Below are 14,696 nucleotides of genomic sequence, written 5' to 3'. Positions count from 1 at the left end.
TTTTTTTTTTTTTTAATGTAATTTCTTTAATTTTTATTGTTTTAAAAAGAAAAAAACATATTTTTTTTTATTTCATTTAATTTTTAGACTACTTATTGCTAAAAGACAAACAGAATTGGCAATTGTCCTACGAAAGACTGCAGTGAGTTGAAATGTAAAATTTCGTTCCCTCAGTGATCATTCTTCGACTTAAGGTTCTCATAACCGAAAATTCAAAAATTGCCACAGTTCGGTTCGGCTTGGACTTCTAAAAGTGAAGCTCGGTTATTCTATACAAGTTTAAATTATAAAAGCCAATATTAAAATATGAGGATAATAGTAATTCTAGCTTCTAAGATTGTCGAATCGAAATAAAATAAGGGTATGTACATACATTGGGGCGGGTGGATTTTTTTGGACACTGACATGGGACTTAAATAAAGTTGGAGTTTGCCAAATTGCGAAAATAGATTTGAAAGTTTTAAGAAAAAGATATTAAGTACAAGCATGTCTTTATACAAAATTAAGGTACTTCTTTACGACAGTACAGCAAAATCCTAAGGAACCTATTTTCGCAATTTGGTCAACTCCAAGTTGATTTTAGGCTCATGGTATCTTCGGTGAATTCAATTAGAATTACACGTAGAATCCTTCTGTGCTATATCTAGTCGAAAAAATCTGCCATATAAATTTACCCGTCCTAATGTATATATGTATACATATAAATACACCTGTTATCAAACACCACATACATACATACTCGCAGATATATTTACATATAAATACATACAAGGATAAACATTAGGATAGCGTCTGTTAGCAATTGTCGGTTAAGGTCAAGTAGCTGGCCGGCAGGTAGTCGTATTGCCTCCTCATCTAACGGGTATATTCCTAATTTCATGAAGCTTCTTCCGCTTATTGACTTTTAACGAGTTAAGCACTAGCTACGCAAGTGTAAACAAAAGTGTAAAAAACAAATATCATCGCTAATAAAACTTATGTATTTTTAATGCTTACACTTGACCGCCTTCTCTAGTCGGCAGGCAGGTCTTCGCCACAAACGACAGTGAACAACGACATAGTATGATTTTGGTAATTATAGTGAACGGTTTTACTATTTTACTGTGCTGCTATTGTACTTTTGAATTTAATAAATAGCTTAAATTTACAAAATTCAAATCAAAAATGTTCAATAGTTATAATCGCCGCAAAAAGCACGATACAGTTTTTCTAAATGTAAAGCCCACTTTTAACGGCCAAGATGGTGGACTGCGAAAGTATTCCACTGGGTTACTCGATAATGAGGATAATCCATATTTGAATGCCAACATTAGTCGGGGTAGTCGAGCATCGGTCGGAACTACAACTACATTGAATGAAAATTTTCGACCAGTAAGTAAATAGTAATGTTTATTTGAAAATGTTTTTTTTTAATAAAAAAACAATTAAAAAATGGTGTTTCAGTACCTACTAGTACATCAACGATTTCTCAGTCGCAGTTCAGAAGGTATAAATATTTAAATATTTCTCTGTATATTCGCTCAAATCTTGAGGTTTGGTTTCATCGTTCACTGAGAGAAATATTAAATTAAACTATCAGGCAGTTTCACGAAAGTAATTTTAGCGCAAACTGATCTTTTATTTGCATTTAATATGGAAACTTACAGAAAAAAGAAATAATTTTTCACTTAAATTGCTTTCGTGAAACCGGCAGTTACATAATCGGTCAGCACCATTTGAAGTAAAATTTGCAGGAGCAGGCCTTCTCCTAACCCGATGAACTTTCTGTTGATAACTCAAAGAACCACATTCCCAGTCATTTGAATAGCACACCCTTTTGAACCTCAGTATGTAAAGCTTTCCTTTTGTTTGTTTAATATGCATTAATTTTGTAATTAATTTTTTAAAAATGTCGTATGTGTAAATCCGATTTTAAAATTTTATACAAATTTAAAAAAACATGCCAACAAAGTGCGCTATCCTAATGAACTGCTGTGAATAAATTAATAATATTTTTAGAAAAATTTCAGATATGCAGTTTTGTAGAACATTAAATTTTAGTGTAACAAAGTGCAAGTATCAAGTGGCTACAGAATACCGTTGATTTTTGAAATTTTGGTTAGTTGACGGTGTTACACATATTCTTCCATACAAGAATTTTGTCGAGCAACATATTGTTGTTGACATATTTTTATTTTTATTTTTATTTTATTTTTTAATTGTATGAAATTTTAAATTCCAGCTCTATTTGTGTGTATATCCAACCTTGCGAGTGGTTCATTGAAAGAGCTGAATATTTTCGAACTGAATACACAAATCTCAATTATGTTTGCACCCTTCTCTAAATATATTATGATTTTAAATAAAAAAAAATATAAATATTTCTTTTAGAATGTTTTCTACAATAACATTGCGCCAATACAATGGTTTCTGCATATAATTGGGGTCTTACCCATTACAAGACGTGAAGCTGGCAAAGCTAAATTTCTGCTAAATTCAATAGCTTTTGGATATTCGTTTGTGTTCTTCATACTCCTGGCGGTAAGATTTATAAGTTTTAGTAAAAATCTAGTAAAATAACATAGGTTTGAAGAGCTTAATAAAGTGACATCCTCATAAAAATTTTTGATTTACATATAAAGTACTTATTTTTCATGAATTTGGGTGTAAATTTGGAGAGGAGTTTTGTGTCACAAAAATGTTCGGCCTTGATATGTACGTCTGCAATCCGATTTTAAAGTGATGTATAAAAAAATATTTACATTTACGGCTCTATGGTGTATCAGTGACGAATTCTTGGCACAGTTTTAATGAGGGAAAAATATATGAAAAAGTTTTAATTTGTCAGTAAAAAAATGTTTGTCACCGATACGAATTGTGGTATTAGAATACCGCCTAATATACTGTCGACATAAATTATCTCCAAACAATAAACTAAATATTTAAATTAGCTCAATTTCTGCTCATATAAATTTGATTTTAGTTAACTTGAAAATAAAATTTTAATATTTGATGAATTTTTCCATGATCCTGAAGAGACATACTTACAGCTCTCAAAAATAAATTTTCTGGTATGTTTCCAAATTGAAAAGAGAAAATTCGATTTATGCTGATTTAAGGTCAAGTAAAGTGAGAACATGTTTGTGAGCTAAAAATCCACTCTAAGTTACAAACTTTTTTATTTTATATAGCCACGGACCCGATTTGATATACATATAGATACATTAGACTATGTCAAATAAAACGAATATATTTTTCTTTCGCTGCCATATGAAAATTTTGTTGTTGGTAAAAAAAATATTGTGGCAAAATGTCAGCCTTTTAGCTAATTTTTTAGTTAGCACTCGCGAAAGTAAAAATTTTTATAGAACTTTTTTTTAACGCAACTTTTTTTTAGATAAAAACCTATAACCTTGTAGCCACTTCCATTATTAGTATCATAGTGTAAGTTTGAAGTAGCGAGGACTTACCGTTGAATTTTTGTTGAAAGTTTCGTTAATTTTTTTTTCGTCCAACTTTGTATGGAAGAAAACGACTGACACCGTCAACAAAAAAAAAAATGGAATGATCGGATCTAAATTAAATTAGTATGGGACGTTTCCTTTAAAATATTATAGAAATCGGTTAACGTGGTTCAATGTTATGAGATCATACATAAAAAAAAAATATATATATTTTCCGACGAATTGATAACCTCCTCCGTTTTTTGAAATCGATTTGTTTCATTAAAAAATCTCTTTTTTGCGAGCGCTAACTGAAAAATGAGGATAGGGGGCTGACATTTTGTCAAAATTATTTTTTTTTGTGCCGACAATGAAGTTTTTATTTTATAGGACGGAATGAAAAAAAAAACAATCGTTTTATTTGGTACAGTCTAATATACATATGTATGTACATACAAATTTATTTTATTTACACTTTATTCATAATTTTATTCAGATATATGTCTCTTATGTGGCTAAAAATCGCATTGGAATAGTCTCATCATTGAGTGGACCCTTCGAGGAAGCTGTAATTGCTTATCTATTTTTGGTAAATATTCTACCACTACTGCTGATTCCAATACTCTGGTGGGAGGCGCGTAAGATCGCCATACTGTGGAACGATTGGGATGACTTTGAGGTATAGAGTTGTAATTTGAATTGTTTTTTTTTTTTAATAAAATTGAATAACTTTTTGTTTATCGTGCCTAGATTTTATACTATCAAATATCGGGTCATAGCTTACCATTGAATTTGTTTCGAAAAACTACAATTATTGCGATAGTTTTGCCAGTATTATCTATTATATCGGTTGTTATAACTCACATAACGATGGCAGATTTTCTATTCGTGCAAGTAAGTTAGTTAATTATAATAATTTCATATTCCTCATATAACACGCTGCCATTTTTATTTTTTTTTTGTACAAATAATGTTTGTATGCCTCACATAAATTACATTCATTTCACAGGTAATACCTTACTGCATCTTAGACAACTTGACCGCCATGTTGGGTGCTTGGTGGTTCATTATTTGTGATTGTCTCAGTACGACAGCAAATATTCTAGGCGAGCGTTTTCAAAGGGTAAATCCACAATGCAATTATTTGTAAACTGACTCGTAAAGTAGAGGGTTCAAATGCGCTCTATTTCACCTCTTATTAGGCACTTCGTCACATTGGCCCCGCCGCTATGGTCGCCGATTATCGCGCATTGTGGTTACGTCTGAGCAAATTGACACGCGATACCGGCAATGCTACCTGCTACACCTTCACATTCCTCAATCTATATCTTTTCTTTGTTATCACTCTGTCGGTTTATGGTCTTATGTCTCAACTTTCTGAAGGTTTCGGTATTAAGGACATCGGTTTGGCCATTACCGCCATTTGGAATGTATTCCTACTCTTCTATATTTGTGATAAGGCTCATTATGCCTCCTTCAATGTGCGTACGAATTTTCAGAAGAAATTACTAATGGTCGAATTGAATTGGATGAACTCAGATGCACAAACGGAGATCAATATGTTTATACGCGCTACTGAAATGAATCCGTCGAATATCAATTGTGGCGGATTTTTCGATGTGAATCGAAATCTTTTCAAAGGGGTGAGTAAAATAATAAGTACATACATTTAGGGTGTACAAAACAAAGACATTCACGAAAAAAAATTTAACACAATTTTTGGGGTCGCTAACAGATTTTAAATATTTTTTTTTTTTGAAATCGCGAAAATTCGCCAGAATGTGAACTTTGAGCTGCTATAACTCAGCGAGTTTATGAATTAATATGAATAAGTTTCAATAATATGCCGAATTTATCAGATTTCAAGTCAAATTGTTGTCTAATTTTGCGATTAAAATAATTCATTTTTTTCAAACCCTTCTAGCGACTACTAAAAATTTGTTTAAAATTTTGAAATTGTCGTGGATGTCTTTATTTTATACGCAGAACAAAATAAGGAAGTTGTGCCACACACAAAATTTAGTTATTGATATTTTTAAGAACCACCCTAATACATTTCCTTTTAAGTTAAGAAACGATATTACATATTTATTACACGTATATGCATATTTTTCATTACATTATCTAATTTTTCTTTGCAGTTGCTTACCACAATGGTCACTTATCTGGTTGTGTTGCTCCAGTTCCAGATCAGTATACCCAGTGACTCGGGTAAGCATACGAATGTTTCAATAGCTGAGCTAGTAACTGACGCGTTTATGGAAACTACCGAAGCAACTAGCACGACACCCTTAACAACAACTACAACGACTAAGGCACCACCACCCGCACGAGGTAGGAAGGGATAAGGATAAGAATAAGGAAGAAAAGTGTTTTTTTTTTTAGTGGAGATCGAAAATTTTGTATTTGAGCAAACACACAAATATTTCATATACATAAACATAATATTTCATATCAATGCAGAAATGTTGAACGTTTCGAAACTACGAAAATAAAAGGGGTTGGTGGATAACTCAAATTTCGTTAGCTGAAATAAACGGATATTTTTATGGGTAAGTCGCGTGGGTAAGTGTGTAAATTACCCCTATTATAGCAGAAGGATTGCTCTTTCAAATGAGCCTGGTTTTGAATTTGTACAAACAACAATATAAACAAGTAATTTTTAAGCAAAAAACAAACCCGACTTCAATTCTCTTATAAAAATTTAAGATTATCGTTAATTTCTTCGCGATAAAATGATCGGATTTAAACCAAATTGGTATGGGGCCACCTGTGAGGTAACATCATTTCTTTGAAAAAATGATTAAAGAAATCGGTTAACGTTTTCCCTGGCATTGCAATGAAAATTGCAAAATTTTGCAATTCCGAAGAGTCAAGGAATTTTTAAAAACCTTTCACCTGATATTTTAATATTTCTTAAGCTTTTATTATTTCTTAAGTTTCTATGAGTAGCTTTTGTTCAATATTTTTCGTTTCGTAAATATTTCAAAATTTTTATTTCAACTCAACTAAACAAACCCTTATATAAAAATTAATATCAGTGGCAACCCTTTTTTATAAATATCAGGATCTAAGAATGTGTAAATTATTTTTTCATTCTACTAAACCGTTTTCAAATAGCTTTTGTTTTGGTCTGAACTTTTTAGATTGGTGATAAATAACTTTGCTTGATACTAAAACTGTAATATTTCATTTATCTTATCAATTTAATTGAATAACATTTTTCAATCAGGTGGCAAACACCTTTAAAAATATTTTCTAAACTAAGCTTTCTGAAACCACTGTACTTGACACCCTTATAAAACACTTTATTTATCAAACAGAAATGGAAATCAAGCTTTCTTAAGCCTCTCTTGTTTTATATCCGTATCGTAATATGTTATTTATCTTCTCAGTTTCATAGAATTAAAATTTTTTAAAATATGGCAACCCTTTTCCAAAATATTTACCTTTTTAAGTATTCCTAAATCTCATTTTTTGATATCCAAATTGCAATATATTGTAAATAATTTTTTTTTATCGATTTCATTAATCGAAAATTTTCAAGCAGATGGCCACTCTTTATTTCTATTTGTTGTTGTCGTTTTTATATGCGGACCTTTCTGTTAAATGGAGTATTTATTAAAAAACTGATGTAAATTTCATCAAAATCGGTCCAGTGGTTTTTAGTAACATTACTTTTGCAACTTTACTTTTTATATAAGGAGGTATATTACATATTATGTACATACATATCGTCACCTGAAATGCAAAAAGCGTAACAAACATCATCGTAGAAATGCAAATGGTCATAACTAATAAAAAATTCACTTTTTGATTTATATGATGGATTTCATCGAATTACAACTCCCCACATCATTTTAAGAAAAAAAAAAATTAAAATATTAGTCACGACTTTTTACATTTCAATCACGACGATGTTACTACGCCTTTGCATTTCAGGTGACGATATGCTAAATAATTAAACCTTTAAAACGTTTGCTTAAAATTAAGAAAAAAAAACCCTTAGGTTCCACCGAGATTTGAACTCGGATCGCTGGATTCAGAGTCCAGAGTGCTAACCATTACACCATGGAACCGTTTGCCTTACCTTGAACAATGTGCTACCTAAGCGCACAAGTTTTGCTGTGCGCATGCTAGAGAAAATCGCGGAGCATGAGTATACACATAACAGCGCTCTCCTAAATGTATGCAACAAATCGAGATATATTTTGCCTTATTAGCGCGCTAATGTGCAATGCATTACAGGGTGATTCTAATGCAATTCTTAATTCTTTGTTGCGTACTTGCTATTTACGTACAGACATATTTACATATGTACCTATAGGGTGTTTCACGCCAAATGCCCAAATGTCCCAGCTGTGCTCAGTGGTACAAAACGAACTACTTTTCGACTGGCTGGGAAGCAAACGAAAAATGGGGAGAAAAATCGCCAAATATTATTTATATAGATTTTTGTACGGGCTATCCGATGGTGCTATGCGTTTTCCAAAATTTTTCCATTTTAACTGTGAACATTCGAAAAGATAATTTATTTTTAATTTTTCTCAATGATGGTCATTTCTAATAATGTTTTAAGTCATCTCAATCGAAATGCGAGGATTTTTACGTACGTAGAAATCATTAATAAAACAGGGAAATTTTATTTTTCCGAAATATAAAGCGTTTTAGAGGAGGAGAGGCCAGTTACCGCGAAAATGTGAAAATTTTGGAAAAACACCATCGGATAGCCTATATAAAAATCTATAGAAAACATAGTTGGTGAACATTTTTTTCCAATTTCTGTGTGTTTCCCAGCTAATCGAAAAGTAGCTCGTTTTGCACTACTGAGACATTTGACGTGAAATGCCCCATATGCACGTATGTACATACATATTTACACATATTTACGGGTATACTATCTATTATTGTAAAAAACATAGCTCAAATGCAATTGTACTCGCATCCAGCAAAAAAAATGCAATCACAAATATACGTATGTATGTACATTAGGGTGAATCACTAAAAATAGTTGCAGTTTTTCCATTGGAATCATAAAATTTGTTATAATTTAAGGCATCCCCCACATTTTTTCCGAAAAATATTTAGATTTGCGCGAGCTAGACCGATTTGGAAATACCTCAAAAAAAATTCCACTATGTATTTTGATTGCGTTGATAAAAATTTTAAAAATTTGATTGCGTTGTTAAAATTTAAAAAAATGTGTGTGCAGACTATTTGAACTTAAACAATTTTATCATATGAGGTGTTTTTAAAGAAAATATTTTTGAAAACTACATAATGTTTTTTTTATAAAAAACTATATTTTTGGAGGTATTTTCGACAAGGTCCGACTCACGTAAATATTTAAATTTTTCGAAAATATCTTAGCGAAAGTTGTATATTTCCGTTCGAAAAACAGTACAAATTTTTTATTTTTGTTTGGAGAGTGATGCGCCCTAATGTACATATTTATTTTTTAATTTTGTGCACAAGTTTTTTGATGAAAGCAAAAATTGTGAAACAAATTTTACACATACATATTTCTTCGGTTGAGCCCTGCATGACTTTGAAATTAAAGGTTACCTATAATGAAAGGGCCAAACGCTAGCTATTTTATTAGTTGACTATGAAATTCCAGGCAGGGTATATGCAAGAATTGCTCCCTTAAAATAATCCGATATACACTTTTTGTATTACATACTAATATTTTTATTGGATTCAATCGAATGAAATAGCATAAATACAGCATTTACATGCATCAGAATTAATAACATTATTAATACGTACATATCTTGCTACTCATATTTATGTATGTACTCATCCGTCTACAAAGTAGATTATTTTCACTTCACATAAATACATACATATGTGTGTATTTTCTTTATATGTATAAGGCTTTCTTAAGTATACAAACACTGCACTGCCTAAATTTGATTAAAATAACTTATCTAAATACGAAATTTGCACCTTTGGTAATAATAAAAAAAAATAGATTCGTACGGCAAAAACATAATACAAACATATTCTTACACAACAGCGTATATACCTACATACATATCTAAATATTATTTATAGCAATTAATACGAGAAAACATTAAATCATAAAATAAAATCGTTGAAGCTTTTATTTATTTCGCTCGCAGCAAAATATCACAAACTATGGTACTTTTGGTACTCGTATATCGTATAAATATTAGCAGTTATAATAATAGTAATAAGGCCGGGAATATTGCATGCCATTTACACTCATTTATGTATGTGTGTTTTTGTTTGCTTTGCTTTGCTTACAAAAAAGGCTTAGTGCTTATTGATTTGCTTTTATCAGAGGCGTGTATGTAAACGTGCGTCATAAACGAATTTTCTATGTGGTACCTATAAGGAAGGAATCACGGGATTTGAAGCAGCTCTAGCGGTTGGAGATTTCGTGTTTTTTTTTCGTGTTGTCTAAGTTATCTATGCATCTATGCATGTACACTCCTAGCTCAATTTCTAAGCAGTGCTTCTTAAAATTTACTCATTTTAATAATTGCCATCCGGCGACTCGGAGAGGATGTGCTTGTATCCATTGCTGCCGAGATACATGTTCTCGCGTCGGAAGTGGAAGGGTATCTGTAGGAGAAGATATTTAGATTATCAATATGTATTTTAAATATTAGTGGTTTATTAAGTTTTAAATTAAGCTAACCATACAAAGTCAGGCTCAGTGTCAAGGAAGGGGGACATTTTTCAATAAGAGGATACATATTTAAGGAATTTACAAGTCGCGATTTATTGTGGCCTCTACTCTTCACAACCCTTTGGCTAGTCCTACAATTTGCAGAAGTGTATGTGCTCATCCTTTGGCCACATTGAGTCTAGCCTTTCGTCTTCTTAAAACGGTCTTACAATCAAAGAACATTTGCAATGGTATCTCTTTGGATGAGTCACGAAACCGAAAGAGATCATTTGACAAGATCACTTACTTATGCAGATTAGCTCTGCAGTGATCTGTATGGATACCTGCGAGATATTCTTTAGTTTCTCTTTAGTAAAGTTAATAAGAAGCCTGTATCGCTTCACGTTGTATTCCCCGCAGTAAGCTTTTGGCTTGACAAAGTACTCTTGTGCTTCGCCAGTGTCGTTCTCTTATTCCTATTACCATTTTCCTGAGCTCGTCCCTGATGGTGTTTGGACCTACTGCAAGGAATAGCTCAGAGTTTGCGGATATAGCGACCGCCGCCCTCCTTGCTAAGTCGTTCGCTATTTCACTTTCCTCTATTTCCTTGTTACCTGGTACCAAAATTACGAGAAGGTCATTGTGTTCAGCGAGAGCTTTAAGTTCCTCAATTAGAGCTTTAAGTGCCGCTTAACTTTTACTAAGAATTAGGATAGTCTTATTAAAAAAAAGAACTGTAGATTTTTCCCTCCATAATTCAGTTACTAAAATTTGCTTTGATTCAATCTATCTCTATTTTAAATCCGTTCATATCATCTGTGGAGAAAAGGCCTGGTGTTTGTTTGTTTTGGCGAAGTTTATGAGAACACGCTTGCCTGTCTGTTCTGTAGTAAAAAACAGTGGCTCGTGCTCGATTATTATCTCCAGTCCGACAAGTGCGCATCGCTCCTATGCATCAACACCAGCTTCCACAGAAGTTTTGAGTCCAAGATTAGACCAAGATACTTCACCTCGGCGGAAACATTGACTACGACCTTATTCAGAGCTATATTTCTCATACCGTCAAGAGTTTTTTTCGGTAAAGCCGACAATGGTTGTCTTAGAGGGTTAGAGCTTTAAAATTCCGAATTTACTTATTTGGACCACACTAATGTACATAGGCCATAGAATAAAACGATTTTCCAAAGAGTTTCACCATTGTCTTTCGAGACACCGATATATTGAAAATATTCCAATATACAAAAATCATACCCCCCAAGCAGATACTTACCGATCCCGGTGGCGGACAAGGTATTGCGACTGTTGCAATTTCTCTCAACTTGTTCATGGTGCGTAGCCTCTGATAGAAAGAGTGTATAATGTACCACATCAAGCAATCGAAGAGCAGTACCGTGAAGCATATCATAACTGAAATTTAGCAAAGAAAAAAATTAAATAAAGCCCTCAACACATATACAGTCTGAATTAAGTATTAACTTGCTCACTCACAATAGTACACCTTGCCTCCAATGATATCCACAAATTTCTCGTTCTGCAGCCAAAATACCAAAACTGCTGCTGATATAATGAATATAAATTCAACAACTAACCATGGAAGCACAAATTCAGAGCGATTTTTAAAAATTCCAGCAAACAATGCGATGGTGCTAAGCAAATAAACCGATGCAACAGCAGTCAATATGTAGAGCAGCATTTCGGTGACGGAAACCAGTTGAGAGGCGGTGCGCAGACGCAACTGATTACGAAATGGTGACATATCATAAAAGCCATTATCCTTCTGATCCTCGATATCCATGGCAAGCATATTTTTCATTTGTTCGGCATGTGCCAGACCCAAAAGCACCAGGAAGAGTAGCAAATGGGCGACAAGCTGTAATTTGCAATGGGAAATACATTTGTACGTATGTATGTAAGTAGTAGTAAAATGAGACTATTGAGTGGTTATGTGATGTGTTGATGATAAACATATATACGAGTACTATTTCGAAAATAATGTCAGTAACACTGTTACGATGGACGGTGGACTTTATTGTGATATAATACCAATCTTTTTATGGCCTCAATTAAGTAGATTAAAAAGACTTGGACAATATGCGGTTTCAACGCGACGACGCCACTTGCCACACAGCGCCTGAAAGAACAGCCCTCTTCTACAATGGGAGAGCCAAGATAACCTTTTTCGACGGATGGGTCGAAGTTGGATGGCAGTGTTGGGGGAGGTGTGTTCTGTTAGGACTTTTCGAAACCTGAAGTATAGGCTTCCAGATTTCTACAACGTATTGCAGGCAAAAGTCGTGGCTACGTACGGGTAGAATACAGCTTAGACACGTAAATATCTATTCTGACAGCCAAGCGGCAATCAGGGTTGTGGGAGTGGTCATGGTATGATCAAACTTGCTCCGGGAATGCCTGATCCCTCACTCGATTGCCGCGAATTGTTTTCAAATCATTGCAGAAACCTTCGTGGATGATTAATAGGTGGGGTAGCCTTCTGGTCTCTCTCCTGACAGGTAGGGTATAGGCGTTGCTGTGACAAGCTATGTATTTCTCTTGGACAGATGGGCGTATAGTGGGCTTAGCGAGCGCTGAACAAAAATCTTGACGTTGTAAGGTTACAAACATCTTCAGGCCCAGTAGTCGATCGTGGGCGGTTTAAGGAGCTTCTGCCGCTGGTTAAGTGTCGAATTTCAAACACTTTTAGGCTCACATTGCTGTTGCTATTTGGAGGATGATGAGGTGGAATCATTTTAGCGTTTCCTAAATATATCTATACAAATATCGTTATGCATACATATCGGCATTATCGACTTCGAATTGATTTAATGATGATAATGTCGATTTTGAAAAATTGATTTTTAGTGATAAAGCGGGTGGTGCATAAATGACCAAATCGATAAAAATGTTAAAAAAAACCGAAAGCAGTATCGATATCAATAAATCTGTCGTTAGCTAAATCAATAAATAAATCTCTACAAATATCGATATGCAAATATGCATAGCTATCGCCAATATTACAGACAACGAATTGAATTACTAAAGCGACGAAGAATCTCTANCATACTTATGTACATTAACTAGCACTAAGCTGCCAATTCACCTGTAATTAGAAGCATTTGACTGAGTCAGTTTGAGTCAAAGTTTAGTGGGTGGCAATTGCGGCGACAAACCTCCCTATTAGTTTACCTAAAAGGGAGTGTCTCAGAAAAGTTTGTTGTTATTCAAGTACTGTGAATTCTTAGGCCTATTCATTGTAACATTTTGTAAGCATAATTACAGGCGTTTAAACCGAGTATCAAATTCTCAGCGTGCATGCTTTATTATTTGAACTAACCAATTGCTCTTCAACACTCACCAGTTGGTAGATGCCAATGAGTATGGCCGACAAACGTAGATTCTTCGGTGACACTGGTGCCATCATTAGATCCACAAAGCAGCGCCAATGTGCAGCGGGTGACTTCTGAGGCAACAACATTTTGATTTAAATACTTTGTTAAAACTTTTCCAACTGATCACCAAACACAATTCACAGCAGTTTAAATTTTATATATTTTTTTGCGTGACTTTTGCTTTCTTATCTACATAAATTTGATTACTCAATTCTAATTGATTTTTGCACGATTACCAGCGCGGTTGTTGTTGAAATGTTTTCGACTGCCACAAAAGCGGCATACATTGCAGTCTAAAGTGATGTTGCGCCAACTTAATTACATAGACCCCGCCAAATTGCCGTTTCCCCACACTGCTGGTGTGTTAAATCGATAATATTTGGCTTAGAAATGTAGTATGTGGAATGGCGAGATGGTCTTGTTTGTCCCTATGTCCACACTAAGTTTGCCTCCCCTTCGCCCGTTGACCGTTCACTTTGTGGCTGCCTTTTGTCGCGGTGACGGTGTTGCACTTAATTAATTGCTGCCGCTGCAAGGCTACGACCAGCCACTTTCTTTTAATTCTTAATTCTTTTGTTTAGCGTCTTATCGTTCTGTGTGTGAATGTGCATGTGTTTATGCTAGGTCGCTAAAGTCCTCCACAACCGCAAGTGTTTTGATGCTCTGACTCAGCAATGGTTTTGTACAGCAAGAATTTATGACGAATACTAAGCACGAATGTTTGGACACTTTGGCTCGTTTGCCTATTTTTGTCAACATTCACTGACGTTAGAACCAGGGTTGCCACTGTTGAAAAAAGAAATACTTACCATCCACTAGAAAAAAAATCTAGCAAACCTGGAAAATATATACCAGTAACTTTTTGTTCGTTATTTTAATAAAAACTATAGTTTCGTGCCATTTTTTTAGATATTTCAATAAAAATTAAAATTGTTTATTAATGAACTTTGTTTTTAACTAATGATAGGGTATTTGACATCATATTAATGGCATCTTCTCGGGTTTTTTTTCAACCAAAAGCGAAAGTAACTAAAGGCAACAACGAAGCTTCATCATTTGAAAAAACTTTAACTGGAGTTATTATAGACAAATATATTGACTCAAACAGCCGCTTGGTATTTTTCTAATATTCACAATGTTTTTCAAGTAAAAAATTTTCGCTTTTTTTGTATAACAATACTGTATTATTAACCAACCCCATACAAATCAAGGATTCAAGCTTTATGCAACATTTAGAAAAATTAAAAAAAA

At 33.7% G+C, this 14,696-nt stretch overlaps 2 protein-coding genes and 1 non-coding gene across 4 annotated transcripts; 1 reads left to right on the top strand and 2 right to left on the bottom strand.

The window, feature by feature from the left end:
* The first annotated feature begins 1,164 nt into the window (after nt 1-1,164).
* Nucleotides 1,165-5,796, top strand: LOC108367516 (gustatory and odorant receptor 63a-like). Its single transcript, XM_017622137.1, has 7 exons — nt 1,165-1,371; nt 2,371-2,520; nt 3,919-4,101; nt 4,173-4,316; nt 4,432-4,545; nt 4,625-5,065; nt 5,564-5,796. The coding sequence occupies exons 1-7, from the start codon at nt 1,165-1,167 to the stop codon at nt 5,768-5,770; spliced, it is 1,446 nt and encodes a 481-aa protein (XP_017477626.1). The 3' UTR covers nt 5,771-5,796.
* A 1,633-nt stretch (nt 5,797-7,429) lies between these two features.
* On the bottom strand, nt 7,430-7,501 carry TRNAQ-CUG (transfer RNA glutamine (anticodon CUG)). The gene has a single exon. It is a non-coding gene; the product is annotated as a tRNA-Gln (tRNA).
* Nucleotides 7,502-9,498: 1,997 nt separating this feature from the next.
* On the bottom strand, nt 9,499-14,355 carry LOC108367521 (uncharacterized). Of its 2 annotated transcripts, none has more exons than XM_017622149.1 (4): nt 13,412-14,355; nt 11,544-11,929; nt 11,330-11,466; nt 9,499-10,013 (listed from the first exon to the last, which is right to left on the bottom strand). In XM_017622149.1, exons 1-4 carry the CDS (start codon nt 13,529-13,531, stop codon nt 9,919-9,921), a joined length of 738 nt encoding a protein of 245 aa, XP_017477638.1. In that variant the 5' UTR covers nt 13,532-14,355; the 3' UTR covers nt 9,499-9,918. The 2 variants fall into 2 exon arrangements, with proteins under 2 accessions (XP_017477638.1, XP_017477639.1); XM_017622150.1 differs by having other exon boundaries at nt 11,548-11,929.
* Between the last annotated feature and the right edge of the window lie 341 nt (nt 14,356-14,696).

This window comes from Rhagoletis zephyria, unplaced genomic scaffold (assembly GCF_001687245.7).
Source record: "Rhagoletis zephyria isolate East Lansing unplaced genomic scaffold, Rhagoletis_zephyria_1.1 Rzeph_scaffold_02715, whole genome shotgun sequence".
NCBI classification, from domain to species: domain Eukaryota; kingdom Metazoa; phylum Arthropoda; class Insecta; order Diptera; family Tephritidae; genus Rhagoletis; species Rhagoletis zephyria.
Note: the sequence above shows the minus strand (reverse complement) of the source record. Positions and strands in the feature narration are given on the sequence as shown.